Source organism: Canis lupus, chromosome 20 (assembly GCF_003254725.2).
Source record: "Canis lupus dingo isolate Sandy chromosome 20, ASM325472v2, whole genome shotgun sequence".
In the NCBI taxonomy this organism is placed as follows: domain Eukaryota; kingdom Metazoa; phylum Chordata; class Mammalia; order Carnivora; family Canidae; genus Canis; species Canis lupus.
In genome coordinates this window covers 58,027,743-58,054,959 of record NC_064262.1, presented here as the reverse complement: position 1 = coordinate 58,054,959, position 27,217 = coordinate 58,027,743, and the positions used below count along the sequence as shown (strand labels likewise).

The 27,217-nt window shown below is 70.8% G+C and overlaps 1 protein-coding gene across 2 annotated transcripts; it reads left to right on the top strand.

Moving 5' to 3' along the window:
- Nucleotides 1–102: 102 nt before the first annotated feature.
- ABCA7 (ATP binding cassette subfamily A member 7) lies at nucleotides 103–27,213 on the top strand. Of its 2 annotated transcripts, XM_049097754.1 has the most exons (69): nucleotides 546–752; nucleotides 850–943; nucleotides 1,119–1,260; nucleotides 1,344–1,456; nucleotides 1,565–1,635; nucleotides 1,916–1,996; nucleotides 2,155–2,356; nucleotides 2,454–2,593; nucleotides 2,812–2,928; nucleotides 3,139–3,306; nucleotides 3,518–3,735; nucleotides 3,921–4,097; nucleotides 4,364–4,586; nucleotides 4,664–4,885; nucleotides 4,983–5,184; nucleotides 5,436–5,546; nucleotides 5,666–5,837; nucleotides 6,074–6,205; nucleotides 6,297–6,436; nucleotides 6,547–6,684; nucleotides 6,884–7,068; nucleotides 7,149–7,221; nucleotides 7,473–7,675; nucleotides 7,835–7,883; nucleotides 8,020–8,118; nucleotides 8,192–8,346; nucleotides 8,577–8,701; nucleotides 8,775–8,876; nucleotides 9,043–9,330; nucleotides 9,479–9,511; nucleotides 9,622–9,799; nucleotides 9,881–10,050; nucleotides 10,345–10,636; nucleotides 10,763–10,878; nucleotides 11,261–11,405; nucleotides 11,497–11,620; nucleotides 12,180–12,309; nucleotides 12,381–12,501; nucleotides 12,579–12,641; nucleotides 13,536–13,642; nucleotides 13,844–13,985; nucleotides 14,243–14,377; nucleotides 14,462–14,565; nucleotides 14,792–14,884; nucleotides 15,038–15,237; nucleotides 15,309–15,680; nucleotides 16,672–16,769; nucleotides 17,628–17,958; nucleotides 19,777–19,920; nucleotides 20,108–20,195; nucleotides 20,284–20,356; nucleotides 20,435–20,501; nucleotides 20,597–20,734; nucleotides 20,813–20,877; nucleotides 20,971–21,081; nucleotides 21,160–21,240; nucleotides 22,456–22,638; nucleotides 22,784–22,921; nucleotides 23,024–23,214; nucleotides 23,290–23,411; nucleotides 23,491–23,574; nucleotides 23,676–23,780; nucleotides 23,877–24,049; nucleotides 24,151–24,339; nucleotides 24,408–24,545; nucleotides 24,629–24,855; nucleotides 24,944–25,136; nucleotides 25,959–26,061; nucleotides 26,394–27,213. In XM_049097754.1, exons 1-69 carry the CDS (start codon nucleotides 687–689, stop codon nucleotides 26,750–26,752), a joined length of 10,134 nt encoding a protein of 3,377 aa, XP_048953711.1. In that variant the 5' UTR covers nucleotides 546–686; the 3' UTR covers nucleotides 26,753–27,213. The 2 variants fall into 2 exon arrangements, with proteins under 2 accessions (XP_035559310.1, XP_048953711.1); XM_035703417.2 differs by lacking the exons at nucleotides 16,672–16,769; nucleotides 17,628–17,958; nucleotides 19,777–19,920; ... (18 more) ...; nucleotides 25,959–26,061; nucleotides 26,394–27,213 and having other exon boundaries at nucleotides 103–752; nucleotides 10,345–10,522; nucleotides 14,997–15,237; nucleotides 15,309–15,518.
- The last annotated feature ends 4 nt before the right edge of the window (nucleotides 27,214–27,217 follow it).

The following is a 27,217-nucleotide window of genomic DNA, read 5'->3' as shown; positions in this document are numbered from 1 at the left end:
AGGATCCCGGGGCGCGGGAGGGCAGCGGGCCCCCTGGGAATGGGCGGCTGAGGGCAGAGCGCAGACCCCCGCTCACCTTCACGGCGGCAGGTGGACCCCGGATCCTCCGGAGCGGGGGGGGAGGCGGCTCACCTGAGAGGGGCCCGCCGCCGTGCACCTGCAGCCCCCCGGCCCCAGCCCCCTCCGGATGGAGCAGAGCCCTGCAGTGGAGGTCGGGGGCTCAGTTCCCCCCCGCCTCAGTTTCCCTAGGGTGCAACGATGAAGTAGGGCCGCGCTGGGCAGCTGCAGGCGAGGTGGGCGTCAGGAATCGCTCGTTCCAGGAGCGCGCATCGCCGCGTCGGGTCCTTACGCCCGTTCGGGCTCCCGGGTGGAGTCTGGGGGCGGAAGAGTTGAGACGAGCCCCCCGCCCCCCGCCCGCCCCCCGAATTACCTGCTAGCCCCGCGGATCCCCGCCCCGCCGGGAGCGGCAGCCCAGGCAGCCAATCAGGTGCGAGCACGGCGCCGGGCGGGGCTCCCATTGGCCACTCCGCCCGCGACCCGAGAGACCCTTTACTCAGCGGCTGCTGTCGGGGGCGTCCAGAGCCCTGCACCGGGCACGGAGCAGCGAGGGCCAGAGCGGCCAGGGTGCGCCGCGGGCACAGGCACGTCCTCGGCCCGACCCCGTCGGGGCCCCGTCCGTCCCCACCATGGCCTTCTGGACGCACCTAATGCTGCTGCTTTGGAAGAATTTCCTGTATCGCAGGAGACAGCCGGTAATGCCAGGACTGGGGGGCGGGGGCGGGGCGGAGTGCCCGGCGCCCCCTCGGCTCCCACGGCCCCCACGGCCCCCCTCTTCTGCCCCTCCCCCAGGTCCAGCTCCTGGTGGAGTTGCTGTGGCCCCTCTTTCTCTTCTTCATCCTGGTGGCCGTCCGCCACTCCCACCCCCCACTGGAGCACCACGAATGTAAGCCCCCCAGGGACGGGGTGGGCGGGGTGGGGGGGCAGTGTCCACCCGTCCACAGGGGCCCAGTGAGCGGCGGAGGGCACAGGCGGGGCACCCAGTGAGTCTGGGCGAGCACGCTGTCCGGGAGGGGGTGAGCCAGGCGGCATTCAGGCTCCCATGCCCCGCGTCCCCACAGGCCACTTCGCCAACAAGCCGCTGCCCTCGGCCGGCACCGTCCCTTGGCTCCAGGGTCTCGTCTGCACCCTGAACAACACCTGCTTCCCGCAGCCCACGCCCGCCGAGCAGCCCGGCGTCCTCAGCAACTTCAGGGACTCCCTGTGAGCCAGCGGCAGCGGGGGCGGGGGCCCCGGGGCTCCGGGGTGTGTGCCGAGCCCCCACCTCCTGCTCCCTCTGTCCCCAGGGTCTCCCGGCTCCTGGCAGATGCCCACACCGTCCTGGGGGGGCCCAGTGCCCGCAGAACGCTGACCAGCCTGGGAAAGCTGATGCCAACACTGAGCGCCGCCGGCAGAGCAGGTGAGGAGGCCCTTTGGCTGGTGCCAGTGGGCTCAGCCTCCATCTGCCCAGCTGTGTAATGGGCACGGGGTGGGGGCTGCCTCAGGCCTAAGCTTGTCCTTCTCCCAGCCCGGCCTCAACCCAGTGACCCAGCGCAAGACCGACCACCCCCTGAGCTGCTGGGGACACTGCTTGGGAAGGTGAGATGGGGTGGGGGGAGAGCGGGCTGCGGGCAGGGGCCTCTGAGTCCCGCTCCCAGGCCTTTGCCTGGGCTCCCCTTGGTGCCCGAGGGACACTCCTCGTCCTGTCGGGCCCAGACGGGCCATGTCCAGCACGATGGCGAAGTGTCCAGCCCGAGAGGCCCTGCACGAGCCTCCACTCGTCCTCTGCTGGCGCAGTCCGCATGGGAGGGGGGCGAAGTGCTCGAGCCCCCGTGAAGCTGTATCCAGGTGGGTACCACCCCGTGGTCTCGCTCCCCAGGAATCCCTGGGGTCTGTGCTGGGCCACGCCCAGGAGTCCGTGGCCGACTTCGTGGAGGCCGCAGAGGACCTGGCCCAGGAGGTAAGAGGCCCACTCACCCTCCACCTCAGCCGGGAAGCCCAAAGGGTAGGGCAGCCCTGGCACTTCCTTCGGGGGGCGGTCTGAGGGGCAGAAGGACAGAGGGAGAAGGTATTCCTGGCAGGGAGGGCTTCCAGCGTCCTCTGGTGATCCCTCCCCAGCTCCTGGCACTGCCCAGCCTGGTGGAGCTGCGGGCGCTGCTGCGAAGACCCCAAGGACCTGGAGGTCCCCTGGAGGCTGTATCGGAGGCCCTCTGCGGTGCCCGGGGGCCCGGCATCCCAGGGGGGCCCTCCCTCGGCTGGCACGAGGCCGTCCACCTGAAGGAGCTGGTGGGGCAGGAGGCGCTACCCGACAGCGGCCTGAGTGAGTCACGGCCTCTCTTCCCCTTCAGTCTCTCTTCCCCTTTGAGAACTGGGGTGTCGGGTGTGGGGGCGGGGCCTCATGGTGCCCTGCCCCGCAGGCCCGGCCTGTGCCCAGCTCGTGGGGACCCTGGAGACCCACCCGCTGTCCCGCCTGCTCTGGAGGCGCCTGAAGCCGCTGGTGCTGGGGAAGCTGCTGTTCACGCCCGACACGGCGTTCACCAGGCAGCTCATGGCCCAGGTGAGGACGGCCGCCGTCCTGCGTCCCCCCTCGGCCGGGATGCGGTGTGGCCGCAGGGTTTTGAAGGACAGTTTGCGGGATCGCAGGTGGAGGGACAGCACGTCCAGCGCTCAGAGGCACAGATGGAGCAAGACGGGACGGCGGGCGAGGCGGGCGGGGTCCTCAGGAGGAGGGCAGGGTCGCGACGGGGCGTTCATGTGGGCGCCCTCCTCCCACAGGTGAACCGGACCTTCCAGGAGCTGGCTCTGCTGAAGGACATCCCGGAGGTGTGGGCTGCCCTGGGACCCCAGCTCTTCCGCTTCTTGAACGACAGTTTGAACGTGGCCATGCTGCAGGTAGGGTCAGGACGGGGTGGCGGCGGCACCCAGCCTCCCTGGGCGCATCATCCCTGCGCAGCACACGGGCAGCGGGCAGGGCCGGGCCTCCTGGGCAGGCGTGCGGAGGCGGCTTGTGGCGTCCGGGGGGCGGACAGGCCCCGGGAGAGAAGAGGGCGGACGCGGCCTGGCGCGCACGAAGCAAACCCCCGCGTCCCCGCCGCCCCCCAGAAGCTCCTGCAAGTTCAGGACAGAGGAAGGAGGCGGCCGGGGTCCCGAGGCCAGGACCGGGCCCAGGCCCTTCTCACCTTTCTGGACCCCCGTGGGGACGGCTACGGCTGGCGGGACGCCCATGCTGACGTGGGGCACCTGGTGGGCCTGCTGGGCCACGTGATGGAGGTGAGGTGCCACCCGCCTGGGAGCCCCGTCTGCGGGGTACGTGGGGTGCAACCCGGTCAGCTGGGCAGAGGGGAGCCCCACTGTAGGGCCGCCCGAGGATGGACACGGCCCAGGGCCTGCAGAAGTGTGATGGAGGAGCTGGGACCCCTTGGCGCCCCGGGGTCCCGCGGAGGACCGGGTGCCTGGGACCCACGCCCAGGCCCTTCCTCAGTGTGTGACCCTGGACAAGCTGGAGGCTGCACCGTCGGAGGCAGCCCTGGTGGCGCGCAGCCTGGAGCTGCTCGCAGAGCGCCGCTTCTGGGCCGGGGTCGTCTTCCTGGGGCCCGAGGACCCTGGGGACCCCGCTGGGCCCAGTGGACCCGGCCACGTGCGCATGAAGATCCGCATGGACATTGACGCTGTCACGAGGACCAACAAGATCAGGGACAGGTGGGGCATCCCGCGTGCGGGGGCTGTGATGCGGGAGCCGCGGTGTGAGGGGCGCGCCCCGGGCTGGGGGGCCCACGGCGAAGGACCCGGTGGGTGATAGAGGCCGGGCGAGGGCGGAGCCGCCCACGGTGTGCAGGGCCCTTGGCCTCCAGGCGTCTCCCGCAGCCCCGCCCTGCCCCATGCAGGTTCTGGGACCCTGGCCCGGCCGCTGACCCCCTCGCTGACCTGCGCTACGTGTGGGGAGGCTTCGTGTACCTGCAGGACCTGCTGGAGGGCGCGGCTGTGCGCGTGCTGGGCGGCTCCGAGCCCCGGGCCCGCCTGTACCTGCAGCAGATGCCCTACCCCTGCTACGTGGATGATGCGTGAGCGCCGCCTCGCCACCCACCCCCCAGGGACAGAAGTCAGGTGGCCGCGGACTCGGCCACTTCCGCGGGTCCACGGGGTCAAGGCTGCGCCGGCGCCCCACCAGGACCAGTCCCTGTGGGAGGAGCGGGGATCCCGGGGGGCGGGGGCCGGGCGCGGGGGGCCGTGGCCTGTGCTGACACCTGCAGCCCGAGGCCAAGCGCGGGGCGGCGCACGTCCAGGGGCCCGGGTGTCCCGCCGCCGCTCAGCGGCCTCCCCGCCGCAGGTTCCTGCGCGTGCTGGGCCGCTCGCTGCCGCTGTTCCTGACGCTGGCCTGGATCTACTCGGTGGCGCTGGCGGTGAAGGCCGTGGTGCGCGAGAAGGAGACCCGGCTGCGGGCCACCATGCGGGCCATGGGGCTGGGCGCGGCCGTGCTGTGGCTCGGCTGGTTCCTCAGCAGCCTCGGGCCCTTCCTCCTCAGCTCGGCGCTGCTCGTGCTGGTGCTCAAGGTGCCGTGTGGCCTTCCTGGCGCGGGTGGGGCCCCAGGGCGAGCCCGGGCCTCACCGCAGCCGTGGGGGCCCTGCAGCTCGGGGACATCCTCCCCTACAGCCACCCGGCCGTGGTCTTCCTGTTCCTGGCGGCCTTCGCGGTGGCCACCGTGGTGCAGAGCTTCCTCCTGAGCGCCCTCTTCTCCCGCGCCAACCTGGCCGCCGCCTGCGGGGGCCTCGCCTACTTCGTGCTGTACCTGCCCTACGTGCTGTGCGTGGCCTGGCGGGACCAGCTGCCTGCGGGCGGCCTGGCGGCTGTGGTGAGCCCCGGATGGGCCGGGCGCGGGGACCCTGAGTGCATGTGGGGACCCTGGGCCGCGCTCTCGCTGACCCACCTGCTCCCCCACCACCCCGTAGAGCCTTCTGTCGCCTGTGGCCTTTGGGTTCGGCTGCGAGAGCCTGGCGCTGCTGGAGGAGCAGGGGGAAGGCGCCCAGTGGCACAACATGGGCACCGCGCCCGCCCCCGAGGTCTTCAGCCTGGCGTGGGTCTCGGGCGTCCTGCTGCTGGACGCTGTGCTCTACGGCCTGGCCACGTGGTACCTGGAGGGGGTCTGCCCAGGTGGGCCCTGAAGGGAGGGGAGGGACCTCAGCACAGCTGCAGAGGGGAGGCTGGGGGGGGCGGTGGGCGGCCTCGAGGCACAGGTGGCCACTGAGGGTGGGGACGGAGGGTCGGGGGTGGCCTGAGGCAGGCGGATGGCGGTCGGGGTCGCGGGCCTGTCCTCCGCCTGGATGCCCGGTCCTGGCATATGGCCAGCCGCTGGCACGCTCCAGGCCGGGGACCCGAGAGGTGACCGGGCGCCGCACCCCCAGGCCAGTACGGGATCCCCAAACCGTGGACCTTCCCCTTTCGGAGGAGCTATTGGCTCGGACCTTGCTCTCCCGTCGCCTCCCCCCCGCCTCCCACTCCGAGGGACCCAGAGGGTGAGGTACAAGGCGGCCTAGTCGCCGCCACGTCCGCGTCCCCCGTGGCCCCCCCGCCCCCCAACCTGCCAGGTCCCCGACTCCGCAGACAAGCTTCAGTGTCCCCCCGTCCCCCGCAGTGCTCACAGAGGAGGTGCCGCCGGGCCTGACCCCCGGGGTCTCCATTCGGGGCCTGGAGAAGCGCTTTCCGGGCAACCCGCAGCCGGCCCTGTGCGGGCTCAGCCTGGACTTCTACGAGGGCCACGTCACCGCCCTGCTGGGTCACAACGGCGCCGGCAAGACCACCACGCTGTGAGCGGCTGTCCCCTGCTCCCTCCCGGCCTCAGGGGGCGGACCCCAGGTCGCCCCGGGCACCCAGGAGACAGATACGTGTGTTTTCTGTGCCTCAGTTTCCCTTCTCTGTAAAACGGGGACACGGTTCACCTTTGGCCTGGGCTCGTGAGAGGGGCCTTGTCGGTGCTTCCGTGCCTGCTCTGGGGGTGCGTCTCCTCCCGGGGGCAGCTGCCCTGAGACCCCTTCGTCCCCAGGTCCATACTGAGCGGTCTCTTCCCGCCCACGGGGGGCTCCGCCTACATCCTGGGCCACGACATCCAGTCCAGCCTGGCAGCCGTCCGGCCCCACCTGGGCGTCTGCCCGCAGTACAACGTGCTGTTCGACCTGTGCGTGGGGCTGGGCCTGGGCTGCGCGCGGGGGGTGGGTGTGCGCGGGCTCCGCCGGCCCGGTGACCGCCGCGTCCGGCCCTGGCTGCAGGCTGACGGTGGACGAGCACATCTGGTTCTACGGGCGGCTGAAGGGCCTGAGTGCCGCTGCCGTCCGCCGCGAGCAGGCCCGGCTCCTGCAGGACGTGGGGCTCGTCCCCAAGCGCCGTGCACAGACGCGCCACCTGTCTGGTGAGCCGCCTCGAGGAGGGCTGAGGCTGGGTGGGGTGCGGGGCGGGAGGGCGGGGAAGGGCCCGGCAGGGGGCTGGCTCATGCAGGGTGCCCGCCCCGTCCCCACCCAGGTGGGATGCAGAGGAAGCTGTCAGTGGCCATGGCCTTCGTGGGTGGCTCCCGGGTGGTCATCCTGGATGAGCCCACTGCCGGCGTGGATCCTGCCTCTCGCCGCAGCATTTGGGAGCTGCTGCTCAAATACCGGGAAGGTGAGAGTTGGGGGAGGCACGAGGCTCCCCGAGATGCTGCCTCAGGCGCCAGGGAAAGTTTCTGATGATGATGCTCTGAGAAGAGGGTTTTGAGGGATGGGTAGGAGCTCGATGTACGGGGTGGCAACTCCCGCTAGTGGCCACGGCTGGGGCAGAGCCCTCGTCCCAACGGGATGTGTGGCTTGGTCCCCGCGCCCAGGTCGCACGCTGATCCTCTCCACCCACCACCTGGACGAGGCAGAGGTCCTGGGAGACCGCGTGGCCGTGGTGGCGGGAGGCCGCGTGTGCTGCTGCGGTTCCCCGCTCTTCCTGCGCCGTCACCTGGGCTCCGGCTACTACCTGACGCTGGCGAAGGCGCGCCCGTCCCCGGCCGCCGGCGGAGAGGTGAGGGCTGAGCCGACCCCCGAGCCCGAGCGCCAGGCCTGCAGCCGGGTGGCCGTGACAGCCGTGCCCTCCGCCCGCAGGGGAACGCTGACTCGGAGGCCGCCGCGGGGCCCGGGCGGGAGGCGGAGCGGGCCGGCCAGCGCAGCGCAGCTGGTGAGTGGGGGCAGCGCCCCGAGACGCCTCATGGGACCCTGGGCCTCGGACCGCACGGAACCCGAATCCCGGCCCTTTCACCCGGCCTGGCTGAGCGCACCCGCCGACCCACCGCTGCCCAGGGCCCGCCCCGGGCACCTCACCTCAGCCTCCTGCGCCGGAGCGGGCTCCTCGGGGCCACGCACCCCTGCCCCCAGGACACCGCGCAGCCTGCCCCGCGGGCGCCCTGACGCCCCGCCCCCTCCACCCAGGTGCCGCCCAGCTGCTCTCGTTTGTGCAGCAGCTGGTGCCTGGGGCGCGGCTGGTGGAGGAGCTGCCCCACGAGCTGCTGCTGGTGCTGCCCTACGGGGGCGCCGTGGACGGCAGCTTTGCCAGGCTCTTCCGGGAGATGGACCGGCGGCTGGGGGAGCTGGGGCTGGCCAGCTACGGGATCTCCGACACCAGCCTCGAGGAGGTGCGGCAGGGGAGGCTGCCTGGAGGAGGGGGCCTGGCGGGGGCAGCCGCAGAGCCCCCCGAGGCCATGAGTCTCCAGCGAGGCCTGGGGACCCCTGGTGTCTGCGGGGTGCCTCTCTCCCAGAGGGTCCCCAGGTGAGCCCCTGCCCTGTGTCCCCAGATCTTCCTGAAGGTGATGGAGGACCATGCTGTGGACACAGACCTGGAGGGTACGGCCCCAGGTCCCCGGCGCCTTGATCTCTGCCCCAGATTCCCGAACCCATCTGCTGTGACCCTTGACCTCGACCCAGACCCAAGGCCGCACGGAGCCCTTGAACCTGACCCCGCTCCCCGCCGGGCCCGCAGGTCATGGCCGCAGGCAGCAGCCCCCGAGCACAGGCCCAGACAGGACCACACGGCTCAAGACTGTACCGGAGCCGCCGGCCCAGGAGAACGGGGAGCTCGGTGAGCCGTGCACGCTGACCCATGCGCCCCCGGGTCCCCCAGAGTGTGGGCACTGACCCTCCGTCCCCCGCAGCTCTGTCTGCCCCAGAAACACAGGCCCTGCAGGGCTCCAGGCCGCTCGCCGCGGGCCGCCTCCGGGGCTGGCCGCTGACCCGCCAGCAGCTCCGCGCCCTGCTTCTCAAGCGCTTCCTGCTTGCGTGCCGCAGCCGCCGGGGCCTGTTTGCCCAGGTGAGGGGCCCGGTTGGGGTGAGGGGGAGGGGCCCGGGCGCCGGGGACTGCGTGGGAACCCGGGCGCCTGGCCTGTGCTCTGGCCACCAGCCCCGGGGCCTCAGAAGTGTCCGCGCCCTCAGCACCTTCACGGAGCGCCCCGGGGAGCCCCGGGCGGTTCTAGAGCGGGAGCGGGGAGGGGACCAGCAGCCTGGAGGGTGGTGGGGGCATCTGACGGGCCTGTCCCTCAGATCGTGCTGCCCGCCCTCTTCGTGGGCCTGGCGCTGCTGTTCAGCCTCATCGTGCCGCCCTTCGGACACTACCCAGCTCTGCAGCTCAGGCCCAGCATGTACGGCGCCCAGGTGTCCTTCTTCAGGTGGGTACGGGGTCGGGAAGGGGCGGCAGGCGGGCGGGCCGGGGGCAGGCCTGACTCTGAGCCGCACCCACAGTGAGGACGCCCCGGGGACCTCGGACCAAGCCCGCCTGCTGGCGATGCTGCTGGAGGAGGCGGGACTCGGGGAGGGGGCGCACCGGCAGGACGGCTCTGCCAGGTGAGGGCCCCCGGCCGACTCTCGTGCCCCCGGGCCCCAGGTTCTGGTCTGGGCCCTGGGCGGCGGGCCTCGCGGGGCTGGAGCTTCCCCACGCCGGCGTGGGAGCTGGGGCGTCCGGGCGCGTGCCAGGGCCTGCGGAAAGCTCGGTTCCCCCCCCCCCCCGCAGGACGCCTGGGTGCACACAGCCCGCCGCCTGCCGGTTCTGGGCGCCGGAGGTGCCCGCGGCCGTGGCTGAGGTCTTGGCCAGCGGCAACTGGACGCCCGGGTCGCCGTCCCCCGCCTGCCGCTGCAGCCAGCCCGGAGCGCGGCGCCTGCTGCCCGACTGCCCCGCGGCGGCCGGTGGCCCCCCTCCGCCCCAGGCGCTGGCCGGCTCCGGAGAGGTGGTGCAGAACCTGACGGGCCGCAACCTGTCCGACTTCCTGGTGAAGACCTACCCGCGCCTGGTGCAGCGGGGGTGAGCGCCCTCGGGTCCTGGAGCCGGGAGGAGGCGGGGCGGGGCCGGGCCTGGGTGCCCCCGATTGCTCTCCTGCCCTGCCTCGTCTTGCCTGTCCCACCCAGCTCGCGGCGTCTCGTCCCCGCTCACGTCTCTGTCTCTCCCGCAGCCTGAAGACCAAAAAGTGGGTGAATGAGGTCAGGTGAGGAGGGTTCCACCCCCGTGCCCTCTCCTGCCCTGCTCCGGGCTCCGGGCTCCCCCCACGGTCCCTGGCCCTCACTGGCTGTCCCCTGACCGCCCCCTGCCCTGCAGGTATGGGGGCTTCTCCTTGGGGGGCCGAGACCCAGGCCTGCCCTCAGGGCAGGAGGTCAGCCGCTCGGTGGAGGAGCTGCAGGCGCTGCTGAGCCCCCCGCCCGGCGGGGCCCTAGACCGCATCCTGAACAACCTCACGGCCTGGGCTCGCAGCCTGGATGCCGAGGACAGCCTCAAGGTGGGAGCTGGGGGAGCGGGCAGGGGCCTGGGGGGCGGTCCATCCCAGCGCCCTGACCGCTCGGCCCTGACCCCACCCTAGATCTGGTTCAACAACAAGGGCTGGCACGCCATGGTGGCCTTTGTCAACAGAGCCAACAACGCGCTCCTACACACCCGCCTGCCCCCGGGCCCTCCCCACCATGCCCACAGCATCACCACGCTCAACCACCCACTGAATCTCACCAAGGAGCAGCTGTCGGAGGTGGCGCTGTGAGTCACTCTGTCCCGCATGTGGGCCCAGCCCTGCCGCAGCCTCTGGGTCATTTGGGGTGCGGGGGCACTCTATCTGTGTCCATGCATGGGAACCACCCCCTCTGCTCCCCAGGCCTGGGGATTGGGACATCATCGGGCTCAGTGGGTTACAAGCTCGCCCTGCAGCCCAGGCGCCCCAGCCCTAAATAGCTTCACCCGTCTCCCCGGCCAGCGGCAGGCGGCCAGGCTGTGGACCCTCACCCCGTCGGTGGTGGGCGGGGTTCTCTGGACAGCTCCGCCCCTCACCCACAGGATGGCCTCCTCGGTGGACGTGCTGGTGTCCATCTGTGTGGTCTTCGCCATGTCTTTTGTCCCAGCCAGCTTCACCCTCGTGCTCATCGAGGAGCGTGTCACCAGGGCGAAACACCTGCAGTTTATGGGGGGCCTGCCTCTCACTCTCTACTGGCTCAGCAACTTTCTGTGGGACATGGTGCGGGGCATGCTTGGCAGGGCGGAGGTCCAGCCGCCTCTCACCACCTCCCCTTTCTGGCCCCTTCCGATCAGACGTTTGTCCAGCATGGCCCGAGTGGAGTCCTGGGGGACGGTGGGAGACTTTATGTCCTGCTCCCTCCCACATGGGGCGAGGGGTGGGTTGGGACAGGGCACAGGGGTGAGGATGGCAGTTCCCACCCGGGCAAACCGACAGCGGTAATTACCATCTCCAATGCAGTGTAACTACTTGGTGTCAGCGTGCATCGTGGTGCTCATCTTCCTGGCCTTCCAGCAGAAGGCGTACGTGGCCCCCGCCAACCTGCCCGCCCTCCTGCTGCTGCTGCTGCTCTATGGGTGAGGCCTCCCCGGCTGCTCAGGGCCCGTTCTTCCTGACCCCCCCACCCCAGCCCCGAATACCGGGACTCCTCAAGCTCAGAGCTCTGATGGGATCCCAAGTGTGACCTAACCTAGGGATGCGCGGTGGTGGCCTTAAAAGCTCATCTTTCCCTGGGGCGGGGGTGGGGGCGCCCGGCAGGTGGCAGGAGCTGCACGTACTCCAGAGCTCGGGGTTGGGGGCTCGAGCCCTACACTGGGTGGTAGAGTTTACATAAAAGAATATTAAAAACCTCGTCCTGTCTTGACTTACGTGAAGAGGCCTGTAGCAAGGACGAGGGGAGGGGGGTCTGGGCTACTCACCGGGTGTCCGGTGGTCACCCCACGACCCACTGCCCCCCAGCTGGTCCATCACGCCGCTCATGTACCCGGCCTCCTTCGTCTTCTCCGTGCCCAGCACGGCCTACGTGGTGCTCACCTGCATCAACCTGTTTGTTGGCATCAATGGCAGCATGGCCACCTTCGTGCTCGAGCTGTTCTCTGACAAGGTGCGGTCCCCTGCAGGCCGGGGCTCGGGCTGCGCTGGCCTCAGCCCCGGCCCCTGACCCACCTCCCCTCCCTGTGTCTGGCCCTGAGCAGAAGCTGCAGGACGTGAGTCGGGTCCTGAAGCAGGTCTTCCTTGTCTTCCCCCACTTCTGCTTGGGTCGGGGGCTCATCGACATGGTGCGGAACCAGGCCATGGCTGACGCCTTTGAGCGCTTAGGTGAGAACTTCCCTCTAGGTGGGGAAGTGCCAGCCACGTCCTTTACGCAGGGTGGGGACAAACAGCAGCCCCCAGGAAGAGAACTAGAGGTCTTAGGTGGCCCCCATGTTTGGGTTGACTGAGAAGCCAGCACAGCAGCCAGAGAGGCTAATTCTTTTTTTAAACATTTTATTTATTCATGAGAGACCAGAGAGAGAGAGAGAGAGAGGCAGAAACACAGGCAGAGAAAGAAGCAGGCTCTATGCAGGGAGCCTGACATGGGACTTGATCCTGGGTCTTCAAGATCACGCCCTGGGGTGAAGGCGGCGCTAAACCTCTGGGCCAGTGGGGCTGCCCTAGAGAGGCTAATTCTGTATGGGGTCCTATCACAAGAGGTCTAAGGCTCTAAAGGGAGATGGTGATACTGTTTTCTATACCAATTAGAGCTTGGTTGAGTGGCCCACCCAGTTCTCGGTCCTTTTATTTAGGAGCCCAAGGTGACCTGGATTGGGGGGTGGTGGACAGAAATCAAGGACACCCCTACTTCTCATGACCCAGGTCCTCCTTCCTGTCTCCGCAGGAGACGGGCAGTTCCAGTCACCCCTGCGCTGGGAGGTGGTCGGCAAGAACCTCGTGTGCATGGCGGTGCAGGGTCCGCTCTTCCTCCTCTTCACGCTCCTGTTGCAGCACTGCAACCGCCTCCTGCCACAGTCAGTGGGGACGGGGTAGGGGTGCGAGGGGCTGGGGCTGGCCTTGGGCTCACCCATACGTGTGTCCTCAGACCCCGGCTGAGGTCGCTGCCCCCCCTGGGGGAGGAGGATGAGGACGTGGCCCGAGAGCGGGAACGGGTGGTGCACGGGGCCACCCAGGAGGACGTGCTGGTGCTGAGAGACCTGACCAAGGTGGGTGCGGGGCAGTGGGTGCAGAGACTTGGGCAGCCCCCTGTCCCCCCGTCCTCAGGGACCTGAACTCCTCCCAGGTGTACCACGGGCAGAGGACACCGGCTGTCGACCGCCTGTGCCTGGGGATCCCTCCTGGTGAGGTGAGTCCAGGGCGGGGCCCCGGAGCGGGGGCATGGGAGGTGCCCTCCTGCGTTCCCACTGCCCTTCCCTCAGCACCTGCTGCGCGCGCCTGCCGCCCCTCGTCGAACAGATCCCTGGCCCCCGCTTACCGTCTATCGAGTGACTCCTGACCGGTGACATTTGAGCTCCTATTTTGTCCCAGGAAGCACCTACTGCATGCTTGTGCTCGTTGAGCCCCCGCCGTGTGCGGCCCCTACTGAGATCAAGCACATTGTTACCGAGCACCAGTGGGGGGGCCACACATGTGCCAGGAACCTTAACCAAGCGCCTACTGTGTTGTGTGCCACCGTTGGAGAACCAGTTGTATCATTGAGCCCCCTTGTATGGACATCTGTATATGTTTGTTGGGCATCGACAGTACCTACTGGGCGCCTGTTGTATACATCCCTCCCTTGAGTGCTGGCCCACAGCCAGTACTTCTCAGGCACGTGCCCCGAAGCAGTTCACGTTCACACAATACTATGTGCAGCCGTGTTGGCTGTGTGCTCTGAACCTGCCACCCCGCGGGGCCAGTGCACACCTGGAAACAGATGTGCAGTGTTAGCGTGAGCTGCTGTCACTTTGTCAAGCACTGCCCGTGAGCTCCCACTCTCTCCACGCTGGGCTGACCGCACCCAGCCTGGGTGCTCGGGTGCCTCCGGAGCCACCTGGCGATCTCAGGGCCCGCGATGCACGGAGCACTGCTGTATGCGATCTTGGAGACACCCATCGGGTGCCAGCATGGGTGACGCGTGTGTCGTGTGTGCCGATGAGCATCCCCTGCTCAGTGTCGTGCTCCGCCTGCCTGCACCCCCGGTATTGAGGGGGGTGCGGGTCAGAGACCGCACTGAGGGCCGTCTGTGGGGCCCCCGCAGTGTTTCGGGCTGCTGGGAGTGAACGGAGCGGGGAAGACGTCCACGTTTCGCATGGTGACCGGGGACATGCTGCCCAGCGGTGGCGAGGCTGTGCTGGCAGGTCACAGGTGAGGGCTGGGGCGGGCGCAGGGCTGGCCTCTCCCGGGCGTGCTCTGCTGGGCCTGGTCCTGGTCCTGGTCCTGAGCCCTGCCCTCTCTCACCACAGCGGTCGGGGTGGGGGGACCGAGGCCCGCCCTTGCCGCCCAGCGCGGGGGGCCTAGCCGACGCCCTGATCCCCTCCCCACCCCCGTCCCCGTCCCCGTCCCCAGCGTGGCCCGGGAGCCGGCCGCCGCGCACCGCCACATGGGCTACTGCCCGCAGTCCGACGCTGTCTTCGAGCTGCTGACGGGCCGGGAGCACCTGGAGCTGTTCGCGCGCTTGCGCGGCGTCCCCGAGGCTCAGGTCGCCCAGGTGACCCCCCACCCAGCCCCGCAGCCCGCCCTGAGCCCACCTGCAGCGCACCTGCGCGCCCCCAGCGCCCACACTGCGGCTCCCGCGCAGGCTGGAGCCGCCCCCTGCCGCCCCCCCTCTCCGGGCCGCGGCCCCCCTCCCCCTGGGAGCGCAGCTGTCCGGTCCGGCCAGGTCCCGCCCTTCGTTCATCCTGGCCCCGCCCCTTTGCTGACCAGCCCCCACCTTCGCCCCTCCCCCGCTCGCTCCGCCCCCCGCAGACGGCGAGCGGGGGCCTGGCACACCTGGGGCTCCGCCAGTGCGCGGACCGACCCGCGGGCACCTACAGTGGCGGCAACAAGAGGAAGCTGGCGACGGCGGTGGCGCTGGTGGGGGACCCGGCTGTGGTCTTCCTGGTGCGCGGGGGCGAGCCGGGGCGGGGCCTGGGAGGCCCGGGCGGGGTCAGGACCCCTAACCGCCCCCCCCCCCCCGCCCCCAAGGACGAGCCGACCACTGGCATGGACCCCAGCTCGCGGCGCTTTCTCTGGAACAGGCTCCTGGCCGTGGTGCGGGAGGGCCGCTCCGTGGTGCTCACGTCGCACAGGTGGGCCCCCGAGCCCGAGATGAGCGGCGGGGCGGGGGGCTCCGCGGGGCGGGGGGACGTAGGCCATGGGGTGGCCTGACCTGGGGGTGGGGGGCTCGCCGGGGACCCGATACCGGCCTTGCCGACAGAGGTGGGCGGGCGGTGTCCACGGTGGAGGGTGAGGGTCCGCGCCTGGGGGCGGGGGCACGGCTGGGCCCCCGGGGGGACTGACGCGCGGCCCCGGCAGCATGGAGGAGTGCGAGGCCCTGTGCACGCGCCTGGCCATCCTGGTGGACGGGCGGTTCCGCTGTCTGGGCAGCGCGCAGCACCTGAAGAGCAGGTGAGGGGCGGGGGCGGGCGCGGGCGGGCGCGGGTGGGCGCGGGTGGCGGCCCGGGCGAGCCGGAGGAGGGCAGCCCGGCCCGGAGCGAGCGCGGCAGCCCTGTGCCCCCAGGTTCGGAGCGGGCCACACGCTGACCCTGCGGGTGCCCGCAGCGCGGGCCGACTCGGCCGTGGCCTTCGTGGGGGCGGCGTTCCCGGGGGCCGAGCTGCGCGGGGCGCACGGCAGCCGCCTGCGCTTCCAGCTGCCGCCGGGAGGGCGCTGCGCCCTGTCCCGCGTCTTCGGGGAGCTGGCGGCGCGCGGGGCGGAGCTGGGCGTGGACGACTTCTCCGTGAGCGGGACGGCGCTGGAGGAGGTGCGCGGCGCCCGGGGCGGCGGGGCGGGGCTGCGGGGCCCCCGTGCTGACGGCCCCTCCGCCCGCCGCAGGTGTTCCTCGACTTCTCCGCGGCGCAGGGGCAGCGCGAGGCCCGCACGCAGGACGCGGGGGCGGGCACGGACCCCTGCGCGGCCGAGTCTGCGCTCTGAGCCCCCCTCCCCCCCGCAGGCCGGGCGCTGCGCGGGCGGGAGGGCAGGGGCGGGCCGGCCGCTCGGAGGACCGTTGCCCTGGAGGAAATAAAGAGATCTCCGCGCGTGCAACTGCGTGTGCGTGTGCGTGTGCCGGCGGCGCGCAGGTCCACAACGGCTCTCCTCGCGGGCCGCCCTGGGGCCTTGGGGGCCCGCTGGAGCCCAGCTGCGGGGCCTCCGTGGTGGCCGGGAGCCTGCTGGCCGCGGCCCCTCAGCACCCACGTGGGTCTGGAGGTGAGGGCGGTGCCCGCGGGTGCCTGGCCATGAAGTGGGCACGAGCTCGAGGCCTGGGGATGTTCTGGGCGGCCTGGAGGAGCCCCGGGGTGGCCCAGACTTCCGGCCTCCTGACTGGGCCCAGGCCCCAGAGCCCTGCGTGCTGGGCAAAGGGTCCTCGAGGGCGCACTCTGCTGCGTCTGCGGGCGGACCCGGGCCTGGGGAGCTGCACACTGCAGCCCTATGCCCTGCTATGCGCCCCTCCCGGCAGGCTCAGCGGGGCGTCGGGGAGGGTGAGGGTGGGGGCTGGGGGGCGGGGAGGCGGAGTCCCCAGGTCTGGCGGCGCATGCTTCCCACAGCGTCCTGTCAGTGGCGGGTCTGCGTGTGCTCCTGGACCCTGGGAACAGGGCCCTGCTGTGCTTGGGGCCTTGCCGTGTGCCCCGGGAGGGAGGACAGGGCTGGACAGCAGGAGGCCGCACCCCGGGTCTGAGACAGAGGCCCTGGCTCGTCCCTTCTGCCTGTGAGCTTCGTGGCGGCGACACCTGCCCGAGTCCCCGCGCATCGCCGTGCACGCGTGTGCGCACGCTCCCAGCTGCATCCGGTGTGCCGGACTGAGGGTCTGCATCCCCACCGCCTGCCGCAGTGTCACCTGCCGCCGTGTGCCCGCCCCGCGTGCCAGGCCAGCAGTGCCAGGCCCGGGCACCCCCGCCAGCACACGCACCCTGAAAGTGGAAGCTGCGGGTGGGCTCTGGGACCCCACCGTGAAGCCCACTGCGTGGAGGGGCAGGCTGCGGCCAGGGCGGGTGGGGGGCAGGCCTGCGTCACCGGCACTGCCTCGGGAGGCCTTTTCCTGTGGGGGGGAGGGCCCGCCAATGAGGGCCGGGCCTGTCACGTGGGGCTGACAGCTGGGGAGGGGGTGGCCGGCGACAATGTGGCCCTGGAGCAGGCGGTGCTGAGAGCTCAGCAGCGGGACCCCCGCCTGCCCGACCCCAGCCCGCCTACCCGGGCCCAGGCCCCACCATGTTCTCCAGGAAGAAGCGGGAGCTCATGAAAACCCCTTCCATCTCGAAAAAGAACCGGGCGGGAAGCCCCAGCCCACAGCCCTTGGGGGTGAGTGAGCCTCTCCGGGGAGTGCAGCGCGGGCGGGGGCCTGGGCGTGACAGCGGGCGCCAGGGCCCAGGGGTGCGCCGTGCGCCTGCCGCCAAGGGCCCAGCAGCTCCATGCGGGGCCGCTGGCGGGGGGCTCCCACCAGCTACAGCCCCTGCCGGGCTGGACGGCACGGAGCCCGCAGGTCAGGCCAGGAGCCCGGCGTTCGGCTCACGGTAGGAGCCCTCTGCTTCCCCCGAGCGCCTGGCCGAGGGGCCGGGGGGCGGGCGGGAGGGTGCCCAGGCTGGGGCGCCGCAGGGCAGGGCTCAGGGGACCTGGGGCCAGGGGTGCTGTCGGGTGTGACAGCTACAGCGCAGCTTCGGGGCCGAAGGTTGACAGGGCAGCAGGGCACGACACGGGACCTGTGGGTGTGGGGCCTGGAGGTCGAGAAGCTTTGGGGGTGCTCGAGGACTTCAGGGTCCCCAGGACTCTCGGGGGCACGGGAGTAGACAGAGGTATCTTCGCCTGCGCGGAGGTGTGCCTGCAGCAGCCTGGAGGGGGCTGCAGGGCCGAGGACCCCCGGGACCCTCCCCACCCCACCCCACCAGGAAGTGGGGTGCCCCTCCCCCATGCCCTCACAGGCCCCACCCCTGGCTGTGGTTTGGGCAGAGACCGTTGTTTGTGAAAGCTCTGGGGAAGAGGATGTTGGGTAACAGGTGTGGGTGGGGCAGGGCACCAAATCTCGGCCCCCTGACCTTTGGCCTTTGATCCCCGTGGGGTCCGCGGGAGACCCTGCAGAGCCCCCCCACCCCCGCCAGCCGTGGGGAAGCCGAGGCAGCGCGGGGCCGGGTACCTGGCTACCGGCTCGCCCGTCCTCCCCAGGAGCTGCCCAGGAAGGATGGGGCCGACGCGGCGTCCCCCGGGGCCAGCGCGGAGCCGCCGAGCACCGCCGCCAACGCCAAGGCCACGGGCACGCTCAAGCGACCCACCAGCCTGAGCCGCCATGCGAGCGCCGCGGGCTTCCCGCTGCCCGGGGCCAGCTCCTGGACGCTGGGCCGGGGCCACCGCAGCCCGCTGGCCACTGCCAGCCCCGCCGAGCTCCCCGGCGACGCGCCCGGGCCCGACTCCGGGGAGGACATCTCCCAGCTGCTGGCGGACGTGGGCCGCCTGGCCAAGAGCCTCGAGAAGCTCAGGGACTATGTCCTGCGTGACGGTGAGAAGCGCGGGGACCGGAGCCTGGGGGGCGGGGCCACACACCGCCCCTCCGACCCCGTGGGGCGGCCGGGGGCGGGGGGGCGACGCCGCTGTGGCCAGGCCCTCGGGGACACGTCCCAGCCGGGAGGCCGCGGCGCAGGGACGTCACGGGGGCTCAGAGGCACACACGGAGATGCCCCTGGGGACAGGTTTCGGGGCGTCCCCGGTGTCCTCGTGAGGCCAGTGGGCAGCCCCAGAGGGCGTCGGGGCAGAGGTGGGCCAGGTCCGCCGGCTGAGGCTGAGGTGGCAGAAGCCCGCGAGGGCCGCGGCGTGTGCCCGCCGCCGTGACGGCTTTGGGGCGGCGGTTCCGTTTTCTCCTCCGTGCGGCGCTGACAGCACGCTTCCTGCCGGGTTATTTTCATCTGCTTCCTGTTTGTCCCTGGCACCTCGTGCGCGGCCTGCTGCCCGCTCCCCCGAGGCCGCACCCCAGCACCCAGCCCGGCACCCCGACCTGCTGCCCCCAGGGCCCCCCCTGGTCGGAGGGGCCCCAGCCGGGCTGGGCGCTCGGCCCCCACTGGCCTGGCCCCGTGGCGGGGTGGGGGCCCCCCAGGGTTATCTGGCCCGGGCGGGGGCCACAGCCGCTTCCTGGGGAAACGCGCTAATCTCGGTTCCTTTCCGATCCCCGCGCTTCCTTGGAGGCCAGGCCTGGGCGGGCTGCGCCCCGGGGCATGTGCGGGGGGCTGGGGCTCGGCGGGCCCTCCTGCCCCTGGGCCACCTGGACGGGAGGATGTGGGCTGAGCGCGGGGCTTCCTCTGCTGGGCCCCTCCCCGGGCCTCAGGTGTCTCATCTGCGGCCCGGGCCGGTCGCGGGGCCTGGGCAGGTGGGCGTGGAGGGCCGAGGCCCGCCGTCCCTGGGGTCTCCCCAGGGGCCTCAGGGCTCTCAGGCCCCGCTGTGCCCTGGAGCACCGGCCGTCAGGCGGGGAGTCGGGGCGCGGGCGAGGCTGGCCCCCAGCCGGCCGTCCATCCCTCCCCTTCCCTCCCCGCGTTCCTACGGTGTTTCCACCGAGCGGGGCGCATCTGGCGCTTGCTGCTTCGCACTCGTCTCCTTAGGGCGGGTGACGGGCACCCCGCTGGCTGAGTCGGAGGCGCCTGCGTCTCTTGATCTCAGGGTTGTGAGTTCCAGCCCTGCACCGGGTGTGGACGTCACTTAAACATAAAGTCTTAGGGAAAAAAAATAGTGTCTGTGCAGAGCATTTAAGGCCCCGTTCCTAGACACAGATGTGACCTCAGCCCTGCTTTGCTCTAGCACCTTCTATGGCTCCCCACTGCCCTGGAGACAAGGCTGAGCCGGGCCCTCCACACGAGTTCTTGTGCCTTCTGAGCCAGTGTAGATGGGAAAGCTTTCCATCTTTTTTTTCATCTTTGAGAAATGACGGGTGTGCCTCAGTTTCTCCATCTGCAAAACAGGGATGATGGTGGCAGGGGCCTCTGGGGGCCTCTGGGGGCCGCTGCCAGGGGGGAGTAGATGACCGCAGCAGGCAGGGCAGGCGGAGGGCTGGCCGGAACCTTGAGCGGTCAGGGCCGTGGCGGGAAAGGGCCGGAGAGGTGCGTGGAGGAGGGCGGCACCAGGGCGGGCACCTGAAGCACAGGTGTGTGCTGTCTGGACGACCCGGATAGTGTCGTGAGCGAAGGGGCTGCGTCCACCACGGCCTGGGCCTCAGCAGGGGGCCCACAGCGACCGGCCCCACCCGCCTCTGCCTCGGTCTCCCCGCCGGGGAGGGGCGGGCGGCTGGCCCTGGCCGGGTGCTCCCTCCCGCTCACCGCGCCCTGCCCGGCAGAGCTGCTGGAGGCCCGCCGGGGGCTGGCCCACGAGTGCCTGGGCGAGGTCCTCCGCGTGATGCGCCAAATCATCACCAAGTACCCGCTGCTCAACACCATGGAGACCCTCACGGCCGCCGGCACCCTCATCGCCAGGATCAGAGGTCAGCGGGAGGCCGGGAGGGCTTCCTGGAGGAAGGGACCCTTGGAGGGTGTTTGGAGGGCTCGCGGCAATCTGACAGGCACCCCTGCCGTGGCGCTGCCCCTGGTGGACGGCACCCCCGGTGAGTGGCGCGGGGTGACCAGTGGCGCGGGGTGACCAGCGGCCCCTCGTCCCTGCGCCCACCCCAGGCTTCCATTACGAGTGCAGCAACAACGAGTCCGACAAGGAGGAGTTCGAGAAGGCCCTGGAGACCATGGCCGTGTCCTTCGGTAACACGTGAGCGCTGCGGGACCGCGGGGGGCCGGGGGGCCGGGGGCGGGGGCGGGCCCCGGGTCTCCCAGCCTGACCCCTCCCCGCCCTGCAGCGTGTCCGAGTACCTCATGGGGGAAGTGGACAGCACGACTCTCCTGTCCGTGCCCCCCGGGGACCCCAGCCAGGTGAGCACGGGGCGGCCCTGCGTCCTGCGCCGGGGTGGGTGGGCCTCACGCGGGCCCTCACCTGAGTCTGCCCTGCAGACCGTGGAGCACCAGTACGGGCCGGCGGCGGAGGGGGCCGACGCCAGCGCCGAAGACGGTGACGCGGGTGAGCACCCCCTTGGCCGATGGCGGGCCGTGGTGGGGGCGGCGGGCAGGAGGTGGGGCTGGGGCGCCGGGCCGGGCTAAGCGGGTGCCCCGCAGGCTGCCTGCCCTCCGAGGAGGTGGACATGCTGCTGCAGCGCTGCGAGGGGGGCGTGGATGCCGCCCTGCAGTACGCCAAGAACGTGGCCAAGTACATGAAGGACCTCACCGGCTACCTGGAGAAGCGCATGGCGCTGGGTAGGCGGGGCCCCCGGGGGCTCTGGGGGGGCCCAGCCCCCCACCCCTGCACTCACACGGCTCCCCACCCGCCCGCAGACATGGACTTTGTCAAAGGCCTGCAGAAGATCATGCACAACTACCGGCACAGCGTCATGCAGGAGGTGGGGGCCCAGGGGGGGATGCCTAGGGCAGCTGAGGGAGCGGGGGGTGCGCAGCCCGCAGGCCACCCCCTGACGGCCGGCCCCGCCCCACAGCCCCACATGCCCCTGCAGTCCATCTACTCCCTGGCCCTGGACCAGGACCTGGAGTTTGGCCAAGGCTTGATGCAGGCAGTGGCCACGCTGCAGAACCAGACCTTCGTGCAGGTGGGCTGCCGGCGGGGGGCGGGGGCGGGGGCGGCGGGCTGCGCAGGGGCGTCCCCGGCTCACGGCCTGTGCCCCCAGCCCCTGAACGTGAGGCGGCTCGAGCACGAGAAGCGCAGGAAGGAGATTAAGGAGTCGTGGCACCGTGCCCAGAGGAAGCTGGTACGCCGGGGGCGGGGGCGTGGGGAGGGCGCCGTGGCCTCCTGTGCCCACTCTGGGCCGAGGTGCCCAGCTGTGCAGGAAGGGGTGCACACACGCGTCCCGCCCCCCGCCGTCGCACGGAGGGTCTGGGTTGGGGGAGGCAGGTTCTCGCAGGCCACCCGCGGGCGCCAGGTTCCCTCGCGTTGCTCCTTCCCGGTTCCAAAGCTCCGCTGGCAGGGCCTGCGGTGAAGGGCCTCCGTCCCCGGCCCTCCGTCCCCGGCCCTCCCGGCAGCTTCCGTCTGTGCACGCGGGGCTGACCGCGTTGGCGCTTCTGCTCCAGCCTCGTGCCGCGGCCTCGACCCTGTCTGTGGGCTCCGGGTGCTCAGCTGTGGAGGCCGCTTGGCCCGTTTCACTAGATCCTACCCGTGGACATTTTGCTCGCTGCTGGGTCCGTGGTGTTCTCCAACACGTGCCCAAAGCGGGCCGGCTGGGGGGGCGGTGAGAGCCCGAGAGCCTCTCCTGAGCTGCTGCCGCTTCCATTCTCCAAGCCCTCATTTCCTGTCCTTTGCTCACTGCGGATTGGACCGTGGCCTATTCCTTATTGATTTGCCAGAGCTCTTGACATATGAGAGAACCAGCCCTCGCTGATGTGACCTATAGACCACCCCCCACCCCGGGTTTAGTTTTGACTTTTGATTTTACCTGTGGCCTGTTTAGCTGGATAGAGAGCTGTGAGCGGCAGCTGTAGCCTTTCTCATGGTTCCTGGGTTTCCTGTCCTGTGTTCAAGGCCTCCCCACACCCAATGTTTTCAAATACTCTGCCTGTCTTGTCGCTCGTTTATGTTTGAGCGTCTGACGCGGTCTGTCGGCTGCAAGGTGTGGCCCCCAGAAGGCCCCCTGGTTTCTGACCAAGTGCTCTTCCTGCCAACCCTGAGGGTGCCTGGCTTCCTGCCGGGCGGCCTCGCTGTTCTGTGCGAGGGGAAGTGAGAGACGGAAGCGTGGCTGCCAGTCTGGGTGGGGGGCGGGCGCCGGGGGCTGGAATGGTCCCCCCAGGGCCCCACTGCAGGGGTGCCTGCCTCCTCTCCCGCTGTCACCCCGATGGACGCGCTGTGCCCTGAGATGCGCGGGAGGCTGAGCTGCGAGCTCCGCGTTGGGGGGCGGGTGTCAGGATGTGGCGGGAGCCCCGGCCCGGCCCAGGATGGCTCTGGACTGGCGTCCCCACCTCCACGTCTGCAGCAAGAGGCCGAGTCCAACCTGCGCAAGGCCAAGCAGGGCTACACGCAGCGCTGTGACGACCACACCAAGGCCCGCCTCCTGGCAGCCAAGGCCGAGGAGGAGCAGGCGGTCACAGGGCCCGGGGCCGCTGCCTCCAAGACCCTGGACAAGCGGCGGCGTCTGGAGGAGGAGACCAAGAACAAGGTGCGCGCCACGGGGTGGGGCGGGCAGGGCCAGCCCAGGGGCCGCGGCTCCCACCGCGCGGGGCGCATCCTGCACCAGGGCCTTCCCGCCGCCCTGCTCTGGCGGCGCTGCGCCAACGCGTCCCTGTGCACCCCGGCCCGTCCAGGCGGAGGAAGCCATGGCCACCTACCGGACGTGTGTGGCCGACGCCAAGACGCAGAAGCAGGAGCTGGAGGACACCAAGGTGACGGTGCTGCGGCAGATCCAGGAGGTCATCCGGCAGAGCGACCAGACCATCAAGTCGGTGCGCGCCCCACGTCCCCACGGCTGGTGGCTTTGGGGGGCTGTCGGCTGTGCCCCCCGGGCCCCGACCGTGGCGGGGCTCACACGCGGCACCCCCCCGCAGGCCACCATCTCCTACTACCAGATGATGCACATGCAGACAGCCCCGCTGCCCGTGCACTTCCAGATGCTGTGCGAGAGCAGCAAGCTGTACGACCCGGGCCAGCAGTACGCCTACCACGTGGGCCAGCTGCAGCGCGGCGAGGAGCCCGACGTGCGCTACGACTTTGAGCCCTACGCCTCCATGAACACCTGGTACGGCCTCCCGCTCGCGCCTGGGGCGGCGGGGCAGCCCCCTGCCGAGGCTTCCGTACCTGCCTGTCCCACCAGGTCCCCCGTCATGCGCACGCGGAAGGGCAGCTTTGTCGGCGATGCCGCGGCGACAGAGGCCACGGGCAGCCCCGAGAAGGACGGTGGGCCCAGTGATGGGGCGCTGGCCAAGGAGCGCAGGGGTGAGTGCCGGGCAGGGGTGCGGGGCAGGCGCGGCCTCCCCGTAGCCCCTTACCCCACTGGAGACGCCCCGTTCCGCAGGAGGGCGCGGACACCAGGTGCACAAGTCGTGGCCCACCACCATGTCAGACTCGGACGGCAGCCTGGACCCCAGCCCTGGCTCAGGTGAGCGGCTCCCGCGGCCTGCCCGGGCCCTGGGCACGCACGTCCAGCAGGGTGAGCCCTCTGGGGAGGGTCCGGCCGCCTGACGCCCGTTTCCCGCTCAGGGGACTTTAAGAAGCGGGAGCGGATGTCGTCCAGTGGCACCATGTCGTCCAGCGAGGAGCTGGTGGAGCCGGAGGGCAGTGCGGGGGCGGCTGCCTTCGAGCAGGGTGAGGGCCCGACCCCGGCGGGGGGGGGGGGGGGGGGGAGAGGGGGGCTGGGAGCCCGGCCAGCAGGCCTCGGCCTGACCACCCGGCCCCCCGCAGCCGACCTCAACGGCATGAGCCCCGAGCTGCCGGTGGCCTTGCCCAGCGGGCCCTTCCGCCACGTGGGGCTGTCCAAGGCCGCCCGCACCCACCGGCTGCGGAAGCTCCGCACGCCCGCCAAGTGCAGGGAGTGCAACAGCTACGTGTACTTCCAGGGCGCCGAGTGTGAGGAGGTGAGGAGGGCTCCGGGCGGCGGGTGTCGGGGCGGAGGCCTGGGGCGTGGGCCAGCGGCCGTGGCGGGGAGCGGGGGCTCACGGGCGCCCGCCGGCCGCAGTGCTGCCTGGCCTGCCACAAGAAGTGCCTGGAGACGCTGGCCATCCAGTGCGGCCACAAGAAGCTCCAGGGCCGCCTGCAGCTGTTCGGCCAGGACTTCGGCCAGGCGGCCCAGAGCACCCCCGACGGCGTGCCCTTCATCATCAAGAAGTGCGTCTGCGAGATCGAGCAGCGGGCGCTGCACACCAAGGTGAGCGCCGCGGGGGGCGGGGGGCAGGCGCGGCGGGGGGGGGGCCAGGCTGACCGCAGCCCCCGCAGGGCATCTACCGCGTCAACGGGGTGAAGACGCGCGTGGAGAAGCTGTGCCAGGCGTTCGAGAACGGCAAGGAGCTGGTGGAGCTGTCACAGGCTTTGCCCCACGATATCAGCAACGTCCTCAAACTCTACCTGCGGCAGGTGGGGCCGGTGGGCTGGGGCTGGGAGCAGGGAGCCGGGCCGGGGTGGGGGACGCCGACCCCACACGACCTGTCGCCCCGCAGCTGCCCGAACCGCTCATCTCCTTCCGCCTGTACCATGAGCTCGTGGGGCTGGCCAAGGACAGCCTGAAGGCGGAGGCTGAGGCCAAGGCGGCCACCCGGGGCCGAGCGGACCCCGCCCAGAGCGAGGCTGCGGCTGTGGCCATGGCGGGCCGGCTGCGGGAGCTGCTGCGGGACCTGCCCCCCGAGAACCGGGCCACTCTGCAGTACTTGCTGCGGCACCTGCGCAGGTGAGGGCCAGCGCGGCGGGATCAGGGCTGGAGGCCTGGGGGGGCCGAGGGGCCTCTCATGGCTGCCCCTGTGTCCGCGTGACCCTAGGATCGTGGAGGTGGAGCAGGACAACAAGATGACTCCGGGGAACCTGGGCATTGTGTTTGGGCCCACGCTGCTGCGTCCAAGGCCCACCGAGGCCACCGTGTCCCTGTCCTCCCTGGTCGACTACCCCCACCAGGCCCGGGTCGTGGAGACCCTCATCGCCCACTATGGCCTGGTCTTCGACGACGGGCCCGAGGTGAGGGCGGTGCTGGGCCCCAGGGCTGCCCACTCCGAGCAGGGGGGCGGGCTCTGTGAGCGCCGTGGGGGCCGCGCCGTGGGGGCCGCGACGGAGACAGGAAACCCCGGTGAGGCTCGCTTTCAGCGGCGTGGTCAGCAGGGGGCCCAGAAGTATCTTACAAGCAAAGGACTGACAGACGGCGGGCTCAACTCTGGGGGCTCACGCGGGTGCAAAGGCCGTGTGGCCCGCCTCCCCAGCTGCCCTGGAGCCCATGAGCGCCCTGCTGCCCAGCTGGCTCCACTGCACCTCCTCACCTGGCTGCTCCTCCACAAGCTCTGCTTGCTTGGCCTCCGAGTGTCTCGCTGTTGTGCTCCTGTCCCCTCTGCTGGGGCCTGCGGGTGCGCAGGGGCGGCAGACACGCTGGGGGCCACACGGCAGGACCCGAGCCTTATGGGCCGCGGCCTGCTGCCCAGAGGGACAAGCTCAGCCCGTGTGCACAGGACGCAGTGTCACCATACATGCAGCTGCAGGGGTGCTGACAAGTTTTAGGCCCTTTTTTCGTATTATTCTGCCTATAACGCACATCACGAGGCTTCTATCGGCCTGAGAGCGAGCGGCAGAGGCCAAGGGAGAGGCAGAGTCCCCGTGGCGCAGGGAGCCCGAAGCAGGGGACTTGATCCCAGGCCCCCAGGATCCTGAGTGGAGCCGGCGGCGGCTGCTTCACCAACTGAGCCTCGCGGGCGCCTGGCGTTTTTAGTTTTTAGTCTATTTACGAGACAGAGAGCAGAGCCAGGGGTGGCCGGGACCCTGGGCCCTGCCTGAGCCACGCTCCCCCTGCAGGAAGCGTACGTGCAGCGGGCCGAGGCGGCGGCACAGACGCCCCACCCGGAGGCGAGTGCAGGGACCGGCTTCCCACTGCAGAAGGCCGCAGAAGGGGGCCCAGGTGAGTGGTGGGGACAGGCGGCTGGTGGACAGCGCGGCGTCGCGGGGCCAGGTCAGGTGCCTGGACGCCGCGCGGCCTGTGGGGTTTCCTCCGACGGAGGGCTGGCCTGTCCGACCCGTGCCAGCAGCAGCAGAGAAGCTGGAGGGGTTTGTGGACACCACAGTGGGTGGGGACCCGGACCACGGCAACAGCCCTCTGCTGCGGGTGGGTGGTCCCAGGGGGCAGCTGGGCCTGGGGAGGGTGACAGCGTGTCAGGCCGTGGACCCCAGGACCCCCAGGTCTCGACACGTCTGTCCACCCTGCCTCATAAGCCAACTTCCTTGACTTCGCAGAATACCAGGTGGCCTCCAACGACTCGGACTCTGAAGTGGAGGAGACCTCAGACCTGTTGGCAGCGGCGGCCAGGGGCGCCGCACACCGCCTCAGTATCCTGGAGAAGCAGGGCAGCGAGACCAGCGTGGAAGAGGGCCAGGGCAGCCGCAGCGGCAGCGAGGAGCGGCTGGAGGCCGCGGCCAGCGCTGATGGGGACGGGGACGGGGACGGGGACGGGGAGGGCCTGGCCCAGCAGCTCTCGGAGTACAACGCCAACCAGTGCAACAACGTGGCCGAGGTCCGGCTGCCTACCATGAGGCTCTGCACTGGGCAGGTGGCAGCAGGCAGTGGGCAGGACAGACAGCTGGAGTTTGTCTAGCTGGGGTGCTGGGCAGGCCAGTCCAGGGGCCGAGGGCCGGGTGCCGGCTGTGTCTGGCTCCCGTCCCCGTGCATGACCAGTCACTGTGAGGCCTCCTCCTGCCAGCCCAGTGCAGGAAGGGGGTTTCTGGCTGCTTTTTCCAGAAGATTCCAGGAGCAAGGAGCAAGCCCGAGGCCTGCCCCGTGTCTGCCTGCGTGCCGGGGAGTCCTCCTCTCCAGTGGTCTCAGCCGTGTGGACAGAGGAGCCACATAGGCCCCGCTGAGTGGCCGGGTCCGCGGGGCCAGCCTGGAGGCCAGACAGCAGGGGCCAGGTGGCAGCGTCGGGAAGTCCCCAGGGGCCCTGGGAAATCGAGTTGGGGCCCCTGGGGTATAGGCACATGGGGGGGTGGGGTCTGTCTTGGGTCACGATGTACATTCTACACAGATGCATTGATTTTGCTTAAAATAAAATTTTTAACCTGAGCCC